General features: G+C 35.2%; 1 protein-coding gene across 1 annotated transcript; it reads left to right on the forward strand.

Annotated features, from left to right (window-relative positions):
- Positions 1-1,717: 1,717 nt before the first annotated feature.
- On the forward strand, positions 1,718-7,834 carry LOC102493102 (serine protease inhibitor Kazal-type 12). Its single transcript, XM_027771660.1, has 4 exons — positions 1,718-1,778; positions 4,856-4,881; positions 7,292-7,419; positions 7,649-7,834. Exons 1-4 carry the CDS (start codon positions 1,718-1,720, stop codon positions 7,692-7,694), a joined length of 261 nt encoding a protein of 86 aa, XP_027627461.1. The 3' UTR covers positions 7,695-7,834.
- The last annotated feature ends 10,249 nt before the right edge of the window (positions 7,835-18,083 follow it).

An 18,083-nucleotide genomic window follows, 5' to 3' on the forward strand; every position in this document is an offset into this window, starting at 1 on the left:
AAGAGAGACAGAAAGCGAGAAATCGCCCCCCAGGGGGGATGGCCACGTCACAATTCCTTCTCCTCCATTCTCCTCTTGGGGGTCTCTGGCATGCACACACACAAGCCCAGTGTGAGTTTTAAGCCACCGGGTTTGGTACTTGAACCATGGTCGACTACATGGGAGTTCAGCGACATAGCCATTATGCTAGCTGCTGGTCCCTCCCATACTTGTTTTTTAATGGAGGAAAATTATACAAGTAAATAATCACATGAAAAAATATTTTTAGGTATTGAAAAGCAGTATGTAGACAATAAAATACACAAATTTAATTTGGGGTGAGAGTATATTGAATGGAAAGGGAAATATTTATGGAGAAGATAATATTCTGATAGATATTTCTTTAAAGGGAAATCTTAAAAGAGAAGATAATATTCTGATAGATATTTCTTTTTTTTTTTTTTGAGAGATTTTCACTGTAGGGTGCGTGCGCTCACCAGACAGACAGAGAGAGACATAGAGACAGAAAGCGAGAAATCACCCCCCAGGGGGGATAACCACGCCGCAATCCCTTCTCCTCCATTCTCCTCTCGGGATCTTGGGCACGCATGCACACTTAAAAGAGAAGATAATATTCTGATAGATATTTCTTTTTTTTTTTTTTGAGAGATTTTCACTGTAGGGTGCGTGCGCTCACCAGACAGACAGAGAGAGACATAGAGACAGAAAGCGAGAAATCACCCCCCAGGGGGGATAACCACGCCGCAATCCCTTCTCCTCCATTCTCCTCTCGGGATCTTGGGCACGCATGCACACGCGCCCGGCGTGAGTTTTAAGCCACCGGGTCCGGGACACGAACCGCGGTCGACTACGTGGGAGTCCAGCGACATAGCCATTACGCTAACTGCTGGTTCCCTGATAGATATTTCTGAAGAAAAAGGACCCACTCATTTAAGTTTCTGGGCCAGCCAGAGAAAACAGTAAATACAAGAGCCCTCAGGTAGAGTGAATGATGTTTCAGAACGAGAAAGAAGACATGAGTGGGTAACATATATGCACAATGACTAAAATCCTCCAGTGAAATACTTACTAAAATAAAAAAATTAAATAGCAACCATCTTACAGATAGGCTGCCTAAAAGCAAGAGATGGAAGGAAATACCTCTGTAACTCATATTCACCTTAAATATCTACAGTTTCTGGTTCAATGACTGTTCAAGGTGTGCTCTTACTTTAATAGACTCCTTGACCTCGAAATCCCTCACATTAGCATTTTTATTCTCCTGGTAGTTGTGACATCAAACCTTATTAATATTGTGCACAAATTGTGCAGACGGTCCTACAGGTTACTGCCAGATGAAAACTCTCTGACCCTTAGGCTTTGCCAGAGGCACATCCAAAATATGCAAAGTGGAAGATAAAATGACTTGATTGCAATTATCACCTTGTGCTGAATAGGGAAATTCTGGGTGTGTTACTTGTAATCCTTTGTATTCTGCCTCAACATCATTTTTTGACATTGTTTCTATTTGGAAAAGGCCTGAAATAAGCTTCTTTGGTTTCTGGTGCTTCTACTCTCTGGGGAAAAGATTACATAATCAGGGTGGAGGATGGAGTGACAAATGTAGAGGTACTTATATCCATGCATATATACCCACTTATAAATACAGCCTGTAGAACACCCACAGTGGTGAACTCTATTAACACGTTTCCAACAGATCTTTCAGAACTCATTGACCATGAGGCTGTCAGGCACCCTTCTGCTCTTGGCCAGTGTGGCCTGTTTGTTCCTCTTTGCAGGTGAGTTACAAATATATGTGTATATAAAATGGAATTTTAGACCAGACTGGTCAAAGTCCATAGTCATGATGTGATTTTTTAATGATGATTATGATGATGATAAGAGTGGTTACTGGCCATCCATCATGCTTTTAATTAAAAAAAAATCTTTTATTTACAAATTAACTGTTTTAATTTTCACTATAATACTATGTAGAAGATGGTTTCATTTCAATCTAAAAACAATGCTACGCATCATAAAGGGAGAAGGCCTTTTCCTGGGTCATGAGGACCCAAGTGGCTCATCTAGAAGTTCTAGGCTAATTGTGTCCTTCTCAGAATACCACAATTAACAGCATTAAGTTATAAATAAACCTCAATCTTCAAGGAAGAAATAAATACATATTGAAATTAGAAATTTTCTAAAGTCACTTTTAAGTATGTCTTATCTATAGAACTTCAACTGCCAAACTTTTTCTGAGATCCTCTCATTTTTCTGTAAATTGGGTAATTTTTACTTACCCTCTAGCAAAGTAAAGAGCTGATTAGGTAGATTGATAGATTAGATAGATAGAAAGATAGAGATAGATAGATAGATAGATAGATAGATAGATAGATAGATAGATAGATAGATAGATAGATAGATAGATAGATAGATAGATAGATAGATAGATAGATAGATAGATAGATAGATAGATAGATAGATAGATAGATAGATAGATAGATAGATAGATAGATAGATAGATAGATAGATAGATAGATAGATAGATAGATAGATAGATAGATAGATAGATAGAGATAGATAGCAGACAGGAGAGAGAGAGAAAGAGACAGAGAGATGAAGTATAAAGTAATATAAGTGTAGAACTGGGATTCTAAGATTTGGCTTTTAGTCTTCATTATGACATTATCTTTTGATTTAGAATTGAACAAGTTATATCTTTCTCTGGTTATTTTTCCATCACGTGTAAAAAGCACATGTGAAACTTACATGTTCTAAGGCTTCTTTTAACAAAAGGCAATGCATTAGTATATTAAGAGTTTAAAATGCCTAGGATTGCAATTATCACCTTGTGCTGAATAGGGAAATTCTGGGTGTGTTACTTGTAATCCTTTGTATTCTGCCTCAACATCATTTTTTGACATTGTTTCTATTTGGAAAAGGCCTGAAATAAGCTTCTTTGGTTTCTGGTGCTTCTACTCTCTGGGGAAAAGATTACATAATCAGGGTGGAGGATGGAGTGACAAATGTAGAGGTACTTATATCCATGCATATATACCCACTTATAAATACAGCCTGTAGAACACCCACAGTGGTGAACTCTATTAACACGTTTCCAACAGATCTTTCAGAACTCATTGACCATGAGGCTGTCAAGCACCCTTCTGCTCTTGGCCATTGTGGCCTGTTTGTTCCTCTTTGCAGGTGAGTTACAAATATATGTGTATATAAAATGGAATTTTAGACCAGACTGGTCAAAGTCCATAGTCATGATGTGATTTTTTAATGATGATTATGATGATGATAAGAGTGGTTACTGGCCATCCATCATTTAATTAAAAAAAATCTTTTATTTACAAATTAACTGTTTTAATTTTCACTATAATACTATGTAGAAGATGGTTTCATTTCAATCTAAAAACAATGCTACGCATCATAAAGGGAGAAGGCCTTTTCCTGGGTCATGAGGACCCAAGTGGCTCATCTAGAAGTTCTAGGCTAATTGTGTCCTTCTCAGAATACCACAATTAACAGCATTAAGTTATAAATAAACCTCAATCTTCAAGGAAGAAATAAATACATATTGAAATTAGAAATTTTCTAAAGTCACTTTTAAGTATGTCTTATCTATAGAACTTCAACTGCCAAACTTTTTCTGAGATCCTCTCATTTTTCTGTAAATTGGGTAATTTTTACTTACCCTCTAGCAAAGTAAAGAGCTGATTAGGTAGATTGATAGATTAGATAGATAGAAAGATAGAGATAGATAGATAGATAGATAGATAGATAGATAGATAGATAGATAGATAGATAGATAGAGATAGATAGCAGTAGATAGATAGATAGATAGATAGATAGATAGATAGATAGATAGATAGATAGATACTTACCCTCTAGCAAAGTAAAGAGCTGATTAGGTAGATTGATAGATTAGATAGATAGAAAGATAGAGATAGATAGATAGATAGATAGATAGATAGATATAGATAGATAGCAGACAGGAGAGAGAGAGAAAGAGACAGAGAGATGAAGTATAAAGTAATATAAGTGTAGAACTGGGATTCTAAGATTTGGCTTTTAGTCTTCATTATGACATTATCTTTTGATTTAGAATTGAACAAGTTATATCTTTCTCTGGTTATTTTTCCATCACGTGTAAAAAGCACATGTGAAACTTACATGTTCTAAGGCTTCTTTTAACAAAAGGCAATGCATTAGTATATTAAGAGTTTAAAATGCCTAGGTTTAATTCCTGACTCTGCCATTTACAAAGTGCATGTCCTTAGACAGGTTACTTGCCTCAAAACTCAATTTCTTTATCTTTAAAAATGTGCTTATTTATATGACTTAATATATGTAAGATTTAATACTGTGTTTAAAATATAGAAATCTGCTAATAAATGGTAGATAAGGTTAGTGTTAATAGAAATACTAGTAAAATCATGTGTTGTTTTAAATTTTCCTGTAATCATTTTGTATTCTATTGTTTTATTAGTATCATGTTCACCATTTGTCTTGGTTATTTTTTTAATCATGGCCTGTTGATTTTGGAAATTGTAGTTTATTTCTAGTAAACTACATGCCTCTTTGTCAAAGGCAGGTCTAGAGTTTGTCTTCACATAGATTGTTTTACAGCAAACATTAAAGAAGTGCTATAGAAGTCACATGAACAGCAAATGTAGTGAAAATAGCCTTGTACTTATGCCTTATTACATCATCTGTTGAGTCACGCGGTTAATAAGCTGTGCGTCCTGAGGTAGCCTTCCTCCCCTTGCTGGGCAAGAGTTATAATGGAAAATCTCTAAGGTTACTTTAACCGTAACATTCTAGAATTCTTCTGAGCTTCGTTATTTATAAGTGCTTTCTCTCATTGCAGAGGCTGTGAGCCAAGGAGGCTTTCAGGTATGTGCTTCTCTCTCTGCTGGGCTCTTTCTTATCATACTGAGTCTTATCACAACGGTGATCTTAATTTGGGTCATGCTGTGACTGTTCTGTTCCAGTAAGATCTGTGTCTGATGAGAATGTGGAATGAAAGCACGATGCACTGTTAGACAGTGTTATCATTGGTGCAAATGCATTTTCCTAACAGTGGGAAAGGCCTTGAAAACTACCTCTCATTCCCTTTAAAAAGGCACTTGTCATGACTCCATATAAGGAGATTTTGCTCAGTCAAAGCTTCTACGATAGTGCAATTCTTAGAAAAGTGTGAGATGGATGTCATGTATCTCACATCAGGATAATGCTGAGTGAAAGTGGTACTTCTTATAATAGCAATAATAAGATAACCATAAACTGGGACTAAAAAACAGGAACCCCAATGATTTGATCACTCTAGATCTCAGTACAGTGGGCATAAAAGTCATGACAAATGCTTGGTAAAATACACATTCCTGTGCCTACACCCACACCGAGACCTCTAGAGATGTAAAGGCCCACAAATCTACATTTTAAGAAGCCCTCTAACATTTCGACATATATTAACATTTGAGAATTACAGCTCTAAATTTTCCTTCTCAGGTTAGAGTACAGTACATAAGGGGACTATTTAACTGATACATAGATCTCAAGCTCTCTGGTCACTTTGTTTCACAATTAGTAATCATAGTGTTTACATTCTTGAGAGCGCAATTAGTAATAATAGACACTATATTCATAAAAATTTTTTTAAACCGTAGGTCTTAAAATAAAAAAATGATGAAGAAGCACAGATTTTCAGCTTTTTTTTTAGAATATGGGCTTTGAAAAATAGAGTATTTAGGTTTGTATTCTAACCTATTTTACCAGTGTTTGATTTTTGAGTTACTTACCTCACCCCTGTTAGCTTCAGTTTTCTAATTAATAAAATTTAGCTGATAATAGTACTTAATTCATAAATATGTAAGTTAATTTATGTGAAATCTATAGAAAAGTATTCAGCACAGAGTAAGTGCTAAATAAAAATAAATTGTTGTTATATAATTTCTATTATTTATTCTTAATAGCTAAGTTACATTTATAACTTGGTTTTTCTAAGTAAATATTAAATATTTTTAATATATTCAGACTATGAAAAGAAACAACTCCAGTACTTTCAAAAGAATTAATTCATTCAATACACATTCTACTCACTGATACCAAGTATTATTTTTAATACTTTAACATTCTTTACATGACTGTCTCTGAAATCATAGATAATTTTTGTCTGTCAAAATACATCCAAACTTTCTTTTACAAGGTATTCAAGTCACTTTCTAATCTGCTGGCAAACTTCTTTTCCTCATTGCTTTGCTGTTCATCTTTGGACCGGATGCTTTGACGTGCTGGATGGCTGATAGTCCCAGTTCCAAAGACCTCTCCCTTGCTTTAGCAGATGCCTTCTCATTCTAGCAGATAATTACCACCCACTGTCTGCACTGCCATTAAAAGTTTATCCAATCTCTCATCTGGAGGGACTTTAACCTCTTTTCATATGTCCTATACCTATGGAAATCTAAAAGCAAAATCACTTCTGCTCTATAACAGTCTCCAGAATGATCTATTTCTTTGTCATTTCTATTTCTATTGGACTACTAACAAATGTCTTCATATACATGTAATTCTACATCTATATTGTGACCCTTCACAGTTAGTCTTCTCTATTAAAATATGAGCTCTTAAAAAGCCATTTACTGGGCCAGCAGGTGGCATAGTGGTTAAGGCACTGAACTTCAATGTGGCTGCCTATGGTTTGAGTCCCAGATCTGTAGACCAAAATTCACGCTGGTGCATGTGCATGGGTGCCCAAAATCCAGAGAGGAGGATAAAGGAGAAGGGATTGCAGCATGGTCATCTCCCCCCAGTGCATGGAAGACAGGGATTTCTTGCTTTCTGTCTCTCTGGTGAGGTGAGTTCATGTGCCCTAAAGATACAAGAAAAAGAAAGAAAAGAAAAAAGTCATTTACTTCTTTTTGTTCTTAATGTGTATTTTTTTAAAAGAATTATTTAATTTTATTTATTATTAATATTGTTTTTTTTTTCAATTTGCTGTAGGGCATGTGCACTCACCGGAGAGAGAGAAAAAGTGTGTGTGTGTGTGTGAGAGAGAGAGAGAGAGAGAGGAAAAGTAAGAAAGCAAGCCTCCAGGTCCAGGATTTGAACCGTAGTTGGTCATATGGGAGTCCAGCACCTCAACTACCACTCTACTTTTAATGTGTATTTTCATGTAATAATAAAATAAGAGCTTTTTAAAGGAACTTATAAATGTATAAGGTTAGTGTTTCTTTCATATTCTTTAAGAAATAAATGATGTTGATGTCATTCTTCATAAAATAAAAACACTTTATTTAAATTATAGGCATATTGCAGCAACTATGAGCAGAAACTAGCTACAGATGGAAAATCCTGTCCAAAGATCCACAAACCAGTATGTGGCACTGATGGGAAAACTTACCAAAATCCTTGTGAATTCTGCAAAGCAGCTAGGTAAGCACTATTCAGACAGTATGCTTATTTTGGGCCTGTGGAGTATGAGTCAGGGAAATTATTTATTGAGTTTTCACCAACCTATACATTTTACCAAGAATTCTTATGTAAAATAAGGTAATAGTATAACCCCTAAACTGAGATTGATAAAGTATTTTTTTCCAGTTCACCCAGATTGGGATTAATTTCTGTGCAACTTCATCTCTGAATACCATCTTTTTTCTTTCAGGGAAAGAAATGGAAAGGTTGGTTTAAAACATGATGGGAAATGTTGATTCCTCTGACATGCAATATTGGAAGTGCCTTCGATTTGCTTTTTACATCAGAAGATTTATTTCCTTTTACCCAGTCTACACTACAATATATTTCCTATCCATTGTTATGCATAAAAGAAAGCAGTTTCAATAAAGTTATCTTAGAGAATTTCTAGATTGCTTTTTTTTGGGTAATAACAAAGGCTTTTTGTTTGTTTGTTTGTCTTATTTAGCTAGAGTAACTGATAAGTTACCTTAATGTGAAATGATAAAATTGGAAAACACAGAGTTTAGAATATTATCACATTTATCAAATCCAGAATTCTGCAATTCCGTACTTAAGTCTTCAAAGTTTATGCAGAAAAAAAAAAAGTTTATGCAGATGAATGCAAGGGAAATAAAGCTGTATCAAAGGAAAATAAATATAACTTATTTGACACAAATTAGTATTATTTAGTGTAAAGTATATTGGGGAAGTGTTATTCTCCAAGGGTCACATTGGGTTTGTTTTAGAGCTCCTTATCTGATAAAGTCAGAAATAAATAGTGTGAGACAAATGCAGATCACCTCAATCACTGGGGGAGCCAAATAGGTTCTGGGACAGCTGAAGCTTCTAGGTTAGTTGCTTCTGGCTTTATCATTTTACTACAGTGAACCACAGAAAATGTTGTAGCTTTCTATGTAGTCAATTGTGACAAAGCTTTAATAGATTTATTAACATGTTGTAGATGCTTGGAAATCTAGGGACGAGTAGACATACTTTGCATTTTTAGGCACTATTGGGAGAGACAAATGTGCATCAACTAATTAAAATATAGTTTGATACATGGCTGCTTTAAAAATATCACAATAAATAAATTATTCCATTTGTTATTTTTGCAAATATTTATTCGATGCTATGGCATAACAGATGCGATTTCAAGAATAAAGCAAACAAAGAGAAAGTGCTTGCTTTAAAGTATCTTATGCTTTACTGAGTAAGCAAAAATGTATATATTAAAAATGTATTTGTGTGGTGCCAGCAGGTGATGTGGGGGTTAAGGTGCTAGATTCTCATATGGCCAACCATGGTTTGAGTTCCAGACCTGGTGGCTTGTTTTCTCACTTTCCTTCCCTCTTTCTCTCTCTCACTGGTGAGTGTATGTGCCCTGTGGCAAATTTAAAAATAATAATGATGATAAAATAAATTACATAAGTAATTCATTAAAATAGATATATTTGGGGGTATTAATAAATTAGTAAAAGAAAGAAAATAGAGACACATGATGGAGAAAACTGCAGTATCAATAGGTTGGAAAGGGAAATGATCTGAAATTGAGTTTTCGATCTGAATCGTGAGAGAGGAAAAGGATTTAGACAAACACAAATAAGAAGAATGTTATTTCAAACTAAGAAAAATAATTTAGGAAGATATGGTTAGCATGTTCAAGTGAGTGAGAGAAGCCAGTTCATCACATCATACAAAGCATTGGGAGCTAAATAATATTTAAAGAGTTTGGATTTTATCCTGAATTATAGAGAGTTATTGGCTTACATTAAAAAGAAGACTTCTGGGCCAGCATCAAGTTTAACAGAGCTGGATCCCACATATATAGCCACAGTTGAATTCCTGAGCTGCTGGCTTGCAAAACATGCTGGGTTGCTGAGTACATGTGCCTGACTGCTCAAATTCTTAATGGGATGGAAAAATGAAGCAGAAGGGATTGTGGTGCTACTATGCCCCAGGGTTTGCTTTCTTGCACCCTCTCTTCCTGGAGAGTTCACACACTCTAGCGGTATTTATTTTAATTAAAAGAAAGGCTTCATAGAGGTCAGCAGGTAGCATAATGCTTAAGGCACTGGACTCCCACACACTCAACCATGGTTCAAGTCCTGGACCCAGTGATTTGAAACTCATGCCAGGCATATTTGCGTATGTGCCTAAAATCCTGAGAAGAGAATAGAGGAAAAGGGACCATGGTGTGACCGTCCCCCCTGGGGTGTGATTTCTCACTTTCTGTCTCTCTGTCTCTCTCTGTCTCCAGCAAGCACATGAGCCCTATAGCAAAAATATCTTAAAAAAAAAAAAAAAAAAAAAAAAACCTTCATAGAAGGGATGGTATTTTAGCGAATATATGACATATGAGAAATTTGCTGGGTAAACAGGGGGATAGCATTCTAGGCAAAAGGAAAAGACCAGAAACACTATGAAAAATGGTATATTTTTTTTAAAAATTGCTTCCAAAGTCTCAAATAGTATATGAAAAAAAAAATAAGATCACAATTCAAACCAGACACTTAAATATTACATAAGGAAATATAATTCTTCTAGAGTAGAGATCTTTGACAAAGGGCTATAGGTTGGAGGTGGCTTGGGGATGCTTTTTAGCCCATACACAGCTCACTTTTATTTCTAGTCTCATGTCAACATTGAAAAATTGGGAAGTTCACATTAAAAACTAGATTGCTAGAAAATCTTGAAAAATGAGGATATCCAAGTACAAAATGTTCATATTCCTTAATACTTAATAACCACCATTGGTTAACTTCTGACCCTATCACTTTCATCCTTTGTGCCCCAAATCATTTTCATTCTTTCACATTAGCTTCTGGTTCCTGATGGCTTATGAGGTTGGTATTCCTACTTTAAGTCACAATACGAAGAGACAAAAATATGGAAAGTGAGAAATCATCCCTCAGAGAAGGGGACCATATTGCAATCCCTTCTCCTCTATTCTCCTCTTGGGATTTTGGGCATGCAAATGTGCCCAGCATTAGTTTTAGACCGCCAGGCCTGGGACTTGAACAACAGTCAACTATGTGGGAGACTAATGCCTTAACCACTACACCACCTGTTGGCCCCCATTAAATACTTTTTAATTTTGAAAAATTCACGAAGAAACAGCTCACTCCATCAATAGAGAACAATTTCTTGCCTTTTTACCACTTCCATAATGTTAATATTCCTTCTGCTTGAAACCACACACCCAAAGTGACCTTCTGGCATTTTTTTATAACACACACACACACACACACACACACACACATACACACACATGCAATGCACACATGCAACTTGTATTTCCTTTTCCACATTTTCTTCTTTCAAATATCTTTTAAACTTCTCTTGATAGAGTATCATCAGCTGCCTCAGCAAGTTTTATTTAAACTCTTCTGTTTTGATAATGCATAGTAGCAATTAAAAATAAAAGTGAAAAAAATAGCTAACATTTAATGAGTGTTTTCTATGTACCAAACTTTGTTCTAAGGGATTTAATTCACTAGATCTTTACAACAACCCAATAAAGTAGTCATCAAACACGAGATCATCTAGATTTTCTTTATGTAATCTCCTTTTTCTTGTAAATTTATTTTATTTTAATTTCTTTTATACATTCAATCACTACACATCACTTAGCATATAAAGTGAATTTTCCTAACATGAATATACTTCACACCAGTCCAGTCAAGGATACTATACACACTACCAACAGGCTATCTTCTAAAAGCTGTATAATTTTGTACTTACATTTATATTAAATGTGTGATCCATTATGAGTTAATTTTTGTGAAAGGTGTAAAGTCTGTGTCTATATTCAACTTTTTTATATTTGAATATCTAGTTGCTCCAGCATAATATGTTAAAAAGACAATTTTTGGTCTATTGTATTGTCTTTGCTTCTTTGTTAAAGATCAGTTGACTATATTTATGTAAATATATTTCCAGCCTATCTATTCTGTTCCACTGATCTATTTTTGTCTATTTTCTTTCTGATACCACACTGTCTTGATTGCTATAGTGTTATATAGGTTTTGAAGTTAGATAGTGTCTGCCTTCTGACTTTGCAGTTTATCCAGCCATAGGTGTTTTGAGAGTAAGATGGAATCCCTGTTGCTCTTTGGGCAATGTAGACATAACACAAATTTTTGTACTGCAGATTCATGTAGCTAATGACCCCAAGTTAAAAATCACTATGGTAGAACTTGGTTGATTTCTTCATTCCATTTTTACCTTTTAAAATTTATTTATTTATTTTTGAGAGAGCCAGAGGCATCCCATACAGGATTTCAAGCTGCAGCCCACAACTAGTCTCAGCCAGCCTGGATGATGGGTATGAGTGGTTGCTTCTAGCAAGCTTCGGGAGGTACGGGACATGATTCAAGGTTATTTCCTGTGTAATCCAATTCTGTTATTGCTGTGCCTCTGCCTGGCCCTCATAATCTTCCTGAGCAAGACTTGGCCTTGACATCAGACTTGTAGGCTGTTAACATAGCACTAATACATAAGATATGGCATAATGTGTATATATATAGATATATATTTTTGACTGTGATTTTTTAAAATTTAAGTTTATTTCCTTACATGTATTCACTGTATATCATTACAGTATGCAAAATGATATTTTCTTTTTTAAATTTTATTATTTTTTTCATTAAAGATATTTTATACACATTATCATCAGCAATTTTATACACAGAGATCATACATATATCTTAATGACTACATAAACTTGATTGTATGAATATACCATAATATTGACTAACAATAATGATTAACTAATCAATACGGCTCAATATTAGTTAATATATCAATAATATCCCTGACTAATAACCACTTATAGTTTTTTTTCATATTTTATTGATTCACAAAGAGTCTTAATTAATCTAAATATTCTCAATAACAAGTACAGCAGATAAAAACATATCTATGAACACATGTCTGATTGTAGGTATAAAACTTAGTGAATATGGGAACCAGCAGTTAGCGTAATGGGTATGTCGCTGGACTCCCACGTAGTCGACCACAGTTTGTGTCCTGGTCCCGGTGGCTTAAAACTCACGCCGGGCGCATGTGCGTGCGTGCCCAAGATCCCGAGAGGAGAATGGAAGAGAAGGGATTGCAGCGTGGTTATACCCACTGGGGGGTGATTTCTCGCTTTCTGTCTCTCTGTGTCTCTGTCTGTCTGTCTGGCGAGCGCACGCGCCCTATGGCAAAAAAACCTCTCCAAAAAAAAAACCAAAACCAAAACCAAAAACAAAAACTCAGTGAATAGGAAGAACATACTATAAAGCAGCACCTAGCTGAGGCTATATAGCTTACTTCAGTCATTTAAAAAGTATATATTTTTTTATGTATTTTTTTTAATTTTGAGAAAAGCAGTTTTAACTTTAATAAGTTAAAATCCAACAATGTTAAGAAAAATGTGCCTAAGACTTAAAACCAGGAAAAAGATTAAGATTATGTTCCAACAGTAGGCAGATACTAAAAACTCAAAAAACAGATACAGACAAAGGTAAAATCTGGTAATAAGTACACTATAATTTTCTTCCAAAACATTTTTTTCTCGCTCCATTCCCTTTTATCAAAGAGACATGAACTAACTTATTTGCAATAAATAAATAGAGTCTCAATTTTTCTGTTATTTGCACAAAGCCCATAAGAATACTAATTGATTTCATTGACTTTGCTGGAACCTTTTATAAGGAACTATAGATTAGACTCTTTATGGGACCAGCAGTTAGCGTAATGGCTATATTGCTGAACTTCCATGTAGTGGACTGCAGTTCAAGTCCTGGACCCAGTGGCTTAAGCTCATGCCGGGTGTGTGTGCATGCATGTGTGTGTGTGCCCAAGATCCCAAGAGGAGAATGGAGTTGAAGGGATTGTGGCATGGCCATCCCCCCCTGGGGGGTGATTTCTCGCTTTCTGTCTCTCTGTCTCTCTCTCCTGGTGAGCACATGTGCCCCGTAGCAAAAAAAAAAAAAAAAAAAAAAAAAAAAAGAATAGATTCTTTAAAAAGCCTCCAAGTCTACTGAGCCAAATCAGGGACTCACCATCTGCCTGTGCCTTTAAGTACCATATTTGAAAGCTTTTTGGGCCTTTCAGGAAGTGACAATCTTTACTTTTATGCCAGGCAGAACTGTTTATGGTACTAGGCAAACTTTCCAAGAGCTTCTGTTGGCTTTCTTGGGATCAACCTTAGTTCCTTAGCTTTCTAGTCATATCTTCAGAAATGGCATTCCAGTTGAAGCCCTCGCAATAACTAGTATTTCAAATTTCTGGTGCAAGGCAACAGATATTATTGAATTTATGTAAATAATAAAATAAGAATAACAAAAAATGATAAGTGCTGGAAGGGATGTGGTGAAAGGGGAACATCATTGGTGGGAATGTAAATTGGTCCAGACACTGTGGAGAACAATATGGAGGTTCCTCAAAGACCTTCAAATAGAACTACCATATGATCCAGCAGTTTCACTCCTGGGTATCTACTCGAAGGACAGGAGAATGCTCAGTTGGAAAAGTGCTTGCACAACTATATTTATTGCATTATTCATGATCGCTAAGACATGGAACCAACCCTAATGTCCACAAACAGATGAATGGATTAGAAAACTGTGGCACATATACTTCATGGAATAGTATTCAGCCATAAACAAGGTCCTGGAATTTGATAGAAAGTGAATGAATACAGAAGATTTGTTGCTGAGTGAAGCAAGTCAGACTATGAAAGAGAGACAGTATATGTCTGCGCTTAACATATACTGACTGTCTGCACTCTATGGTAGAGACTGAAAGTCTGGAGGTCATTAAAAACATTAAAAATTGTTATAGACACTAGAGACAAAGTGAAAGAAGAGTGTGGGAGGGGAAGAGCATAGGAAAGAAAATTTGGAGAAAAAATAGAGAGGTAAGACATTTGTGGGACACAGATATGGTTTATTATCTGTTGATGAGGATGTGTATAGTATTCTTAACTGGGTTGAACTGAAGTTATATCATGCTGGGTAAAGTTTCTTTACAATCTAAATGATGTATAGCAATTAAATGAATAAATAATAATAATAAGGAAAAAAATACTCACAAATATTTTCTAATTCCAAAGGGTTCAGGAAAATGAGAAAAGTTTATGTTTCAATTTCCAAAAGCATTTAGCAAATTGCTGAACCTATCAACAGCTCAAAAGCAGACAAAAATCCTTAAATCTGGAAATCAAAGCAAGGGAGAAATCAGTAATGTTTTAGTAAAAAGTAATAAAATTCTATTTGTTCTGTCCAGTTTCATGTAATTAATCTCTCTTCCGTTGAATTTGCACTTTCTGTGGTCCAATATTTCCATTTAAATTCTGGAAGTTAACATTCAACATTATTATAGATCTTTCTGGATGCATCCCTACCATTATAGCCATTTTCTTGGTTGTTTTTTGTTCTCTTATTTGTGTCTGTCTTTAGTTTTCCTGGTATAACACTCCCTTCAGAACTTCTTGAAGAGCTGGTCTGGTGTTATCAAATTCTTTTAGGTTTTGTTTATCTGAGAATGTTTTTCTTTGCTTCCCATTTGAAGGATAATCTTACTGGGTATAGTATTCTTGGTTGAAAATTATTTTTCACTTAACACTTTGAATATATTTTCCCATTCTTTCCTTGCTTGCATTGTTTCCAATGAGAGGTCCTGTGTTAGCCTGATGGGATAACCTTTGTATGTGACTTGACGTTTGTCTCTTGCCAATTTTAGTATCTTTGTCTGTGGATTTGGTCATACTGGCTATGATTGATACAATACATATTGAGACTTAACTGTGTCACTGTGTCTTCTTCCTACTCGTCCATCCAAAAGTCAATGACTCTGCTAGCAGTGAATCAGAATTCTTCATGTGACTAGACCCAGATTTCTTTCCGGGTCTGACTTACACCTTAATCTTAGCTCTGCACTACTAAGGAATGATTGATCTTCAACTGAGAGACTCATAGATTGATTTCTTTACTAAATGTTTATTCCTCAAGTCTCTATTTCTAGAAACAAAATTCCTATGCACCTAAATAGTCAAGGATGGACTTCCTTTGACAGACACGCTATTAATAAAATCTTTTTAGTAGAATTACTATATGAACACAGTAATCCAATGATTCTGTACTTCAGAATCTTTATCAAGTATTTATGGTGTTACTAAAGTATTATTTTAAATATTAAATGAGTTGATTCATATAAAATACCTCAATAGTTAAAGTAATTATCATGGTTTCTGTATTCAATGTAGAGAAATAATCATTTTCTTGTCAACAATATGTTTATCTATTGCTGCATAACTAATCACTTCTAATCTTATTTGAAACAGTGTAGTCATATTTTGCCCACATTTCTGACTCAGCAGAAACAGTCTGTTACTTAAATCTGTATAGGGTTGATTGGGGCCTTGATTGAGATCTGAGATTATTTTAGTCACATTTCTGGTGTGAATTTCAGTGGGTTAGATCTCTTCCTTCATTTCCCCTCTCCCTGATGCTCACTTTACAATCTATCATCTGACACTGCCAAGCCTCTTTAGGCTAAGATCTAAAACTGGAACACTGCTATGTCCACTGCATTCTATTGGTGAAAGAAAATTATAACCAGCTCAAGTTCAAGGGAAAGGGAATAATCTTTTCTTCTGTAGGAGAGGAATAACAACAACAACGGCAAAATAATAATAAAAGAGAGAGAAAGATGTGAGATTTGATTGGTGGTAATCTGTATAAGCAGTATTCAAAAAGTGTGCTCCAGTAGCCAGCAGGTGGCATAGTTGCTGAACTCCCAAATGGCTGACTGCAGTTCGAGTCTTGGACCCGGTGGCTTCAAACTTACACAGGGCATGTGTGTGTGAGCCCAAGATCCCAGGAGAAGAAGGGAAGAAAAGGAATCGCAACATGGCTGTTCCCCCAGGGAATGACTTCTTGCTTTCTGTCTCTCTGTCTCTTTGGTGAGAACACTTGCCCTATAGCAAAAATTTCTCCAAAACCAAACAAAAACAAACCAAAATATATTTAATTCTTCACAATATAATTGTTAGTCTTGATTATGAGGGAGGACTGGAATTAAGCTTGAGAAACAAATTACAGAAAATCTGGACACAAATGGCTAAAAATAATGTCTAGTGATCAATATGGAACTAGATTTGTGTAACTTATTTTCTCTTAAGTGTGAAGGTAAGAGTAAAATGAAAGTAATAGTTATGCTTTACAGTGGTGGTAACAGAAAGGTTAATTTGGGGGTAAGAATGATATATTTCTGACTTTTTATCTAGAATTAGTAAACACATACCCAAACAGTTCTACATGATGAAAGTCTCTGGAATAAGCCAATGAATGCCTATTAAGACCAATTTACTTCATGGCTATCATAATTATACTCTATTTTATATGTTATTGTTCTCTGGTTACCTCATGTGGGTTCAACTAAAGTGAAGACAGCAGGAGCCATGTTTCAAGCCTTCTCAAATATTGACATGAGTATAACTACTGCTAACATTAATGAAGCATTTATGTGTGTGTGTGTGTGTGTGTGTGTATGTATCTGTGTGTGTGATGTGTATCACCTCAATAAATGATGTTGAAATTGAATACACTTTTTTCCTCTTACTTTCTCTAGAATTATTTTATTTGATTTTATTTGTTATTATTTTGCCATTTGACCATAAAGAGAGAGAGAAAAAGTAAGAAAATAAGTTGCCAGGTCTGGGACTTGAACCACAGTTGGCCACCAAGTCATCTGTCAGCCCCTTCTTTTTTTTTTGTCTTTCCTTTTCTCTCGAATTATTTGATTTAATTTTATTTGTTATTATTTTTTCATGGAATTGAATACATTTGAATTTGTTTGTATTGAAACTTTGTGTGCTGAATGAAGAAATTTAAGTCCAAGATAGTTTTCCAAAATTCTATGTCAAGCATCTGCCCCTTCCAGAACCCAGTACTCTGAGACTGATGCCTTCCTTGTGGGTGAGAGGGAGGCTAAGTGAAATGAGCAAATAAGTGATTCAACTAAGAAATGGCAAAGGACCAGGACCAGCAGGTGACATGGTGATTACAGTATTGTACTCTCACATGGCTGACTACAGTTCAAGTCCTGAACCTGGTGGCTTGCTTTCTCATTTTCCCTTTCTCTCTCTTTCTCTCTCTAATAAAATTTTAAAAAACAATAATAATAATAGCAAATTTAAATTAAATAAAATTAAATAATTCTTTTAAAAAAGGAAAGAAATGGCAAAAGGCCTTAAGTTAGGTAGTGGTTACCAAGTGGTTGACCACTGTCCTCTTTCTTAATATTTTAAAGTGTTTAATGAGACTTAGTAACTGCCTGGAAAACCTTCCTCTGACAGCTTTGGCAACATGATGCTGATTTAAGAGGCATTGTGTCTCCCATAGAATATGAATTATATTTCAAAGACCAGACAAAACATTTAATTTGTCTGGCTGGAGTTAGTCAAATATATTGAGTTGTCAGAAAAGTCATGATGTATTTTTTGTTTTTCTGTGCAAAAATTCATCATGACTTTTCAACGACCCAATAACTATGTCTCTGTCTAACTAAGCTATTGAATGCTGTGCAGCTGATAACCTATCTTTTACTGTGCTCAATCTTCACATACCTCCTGGAGCCAAAGGATAAAACTTCAC

The sequence above is a fragment of the Tupaia chinensis genome, unplaced genomic scaffold (assembly GCF_000334495.1).
Source record: "Tupaia chinensis unplaced genomic scaffold, TupChi_1.0 Scaffold000228_1, whole genome shotgun sequence".
Classification (NCBI taxonomy): Eukaryota; Metazoa; Chordata; class Mammalia; order Scandentia; family Tupaiidae; genus Tupaia; species Tupaia belangeri.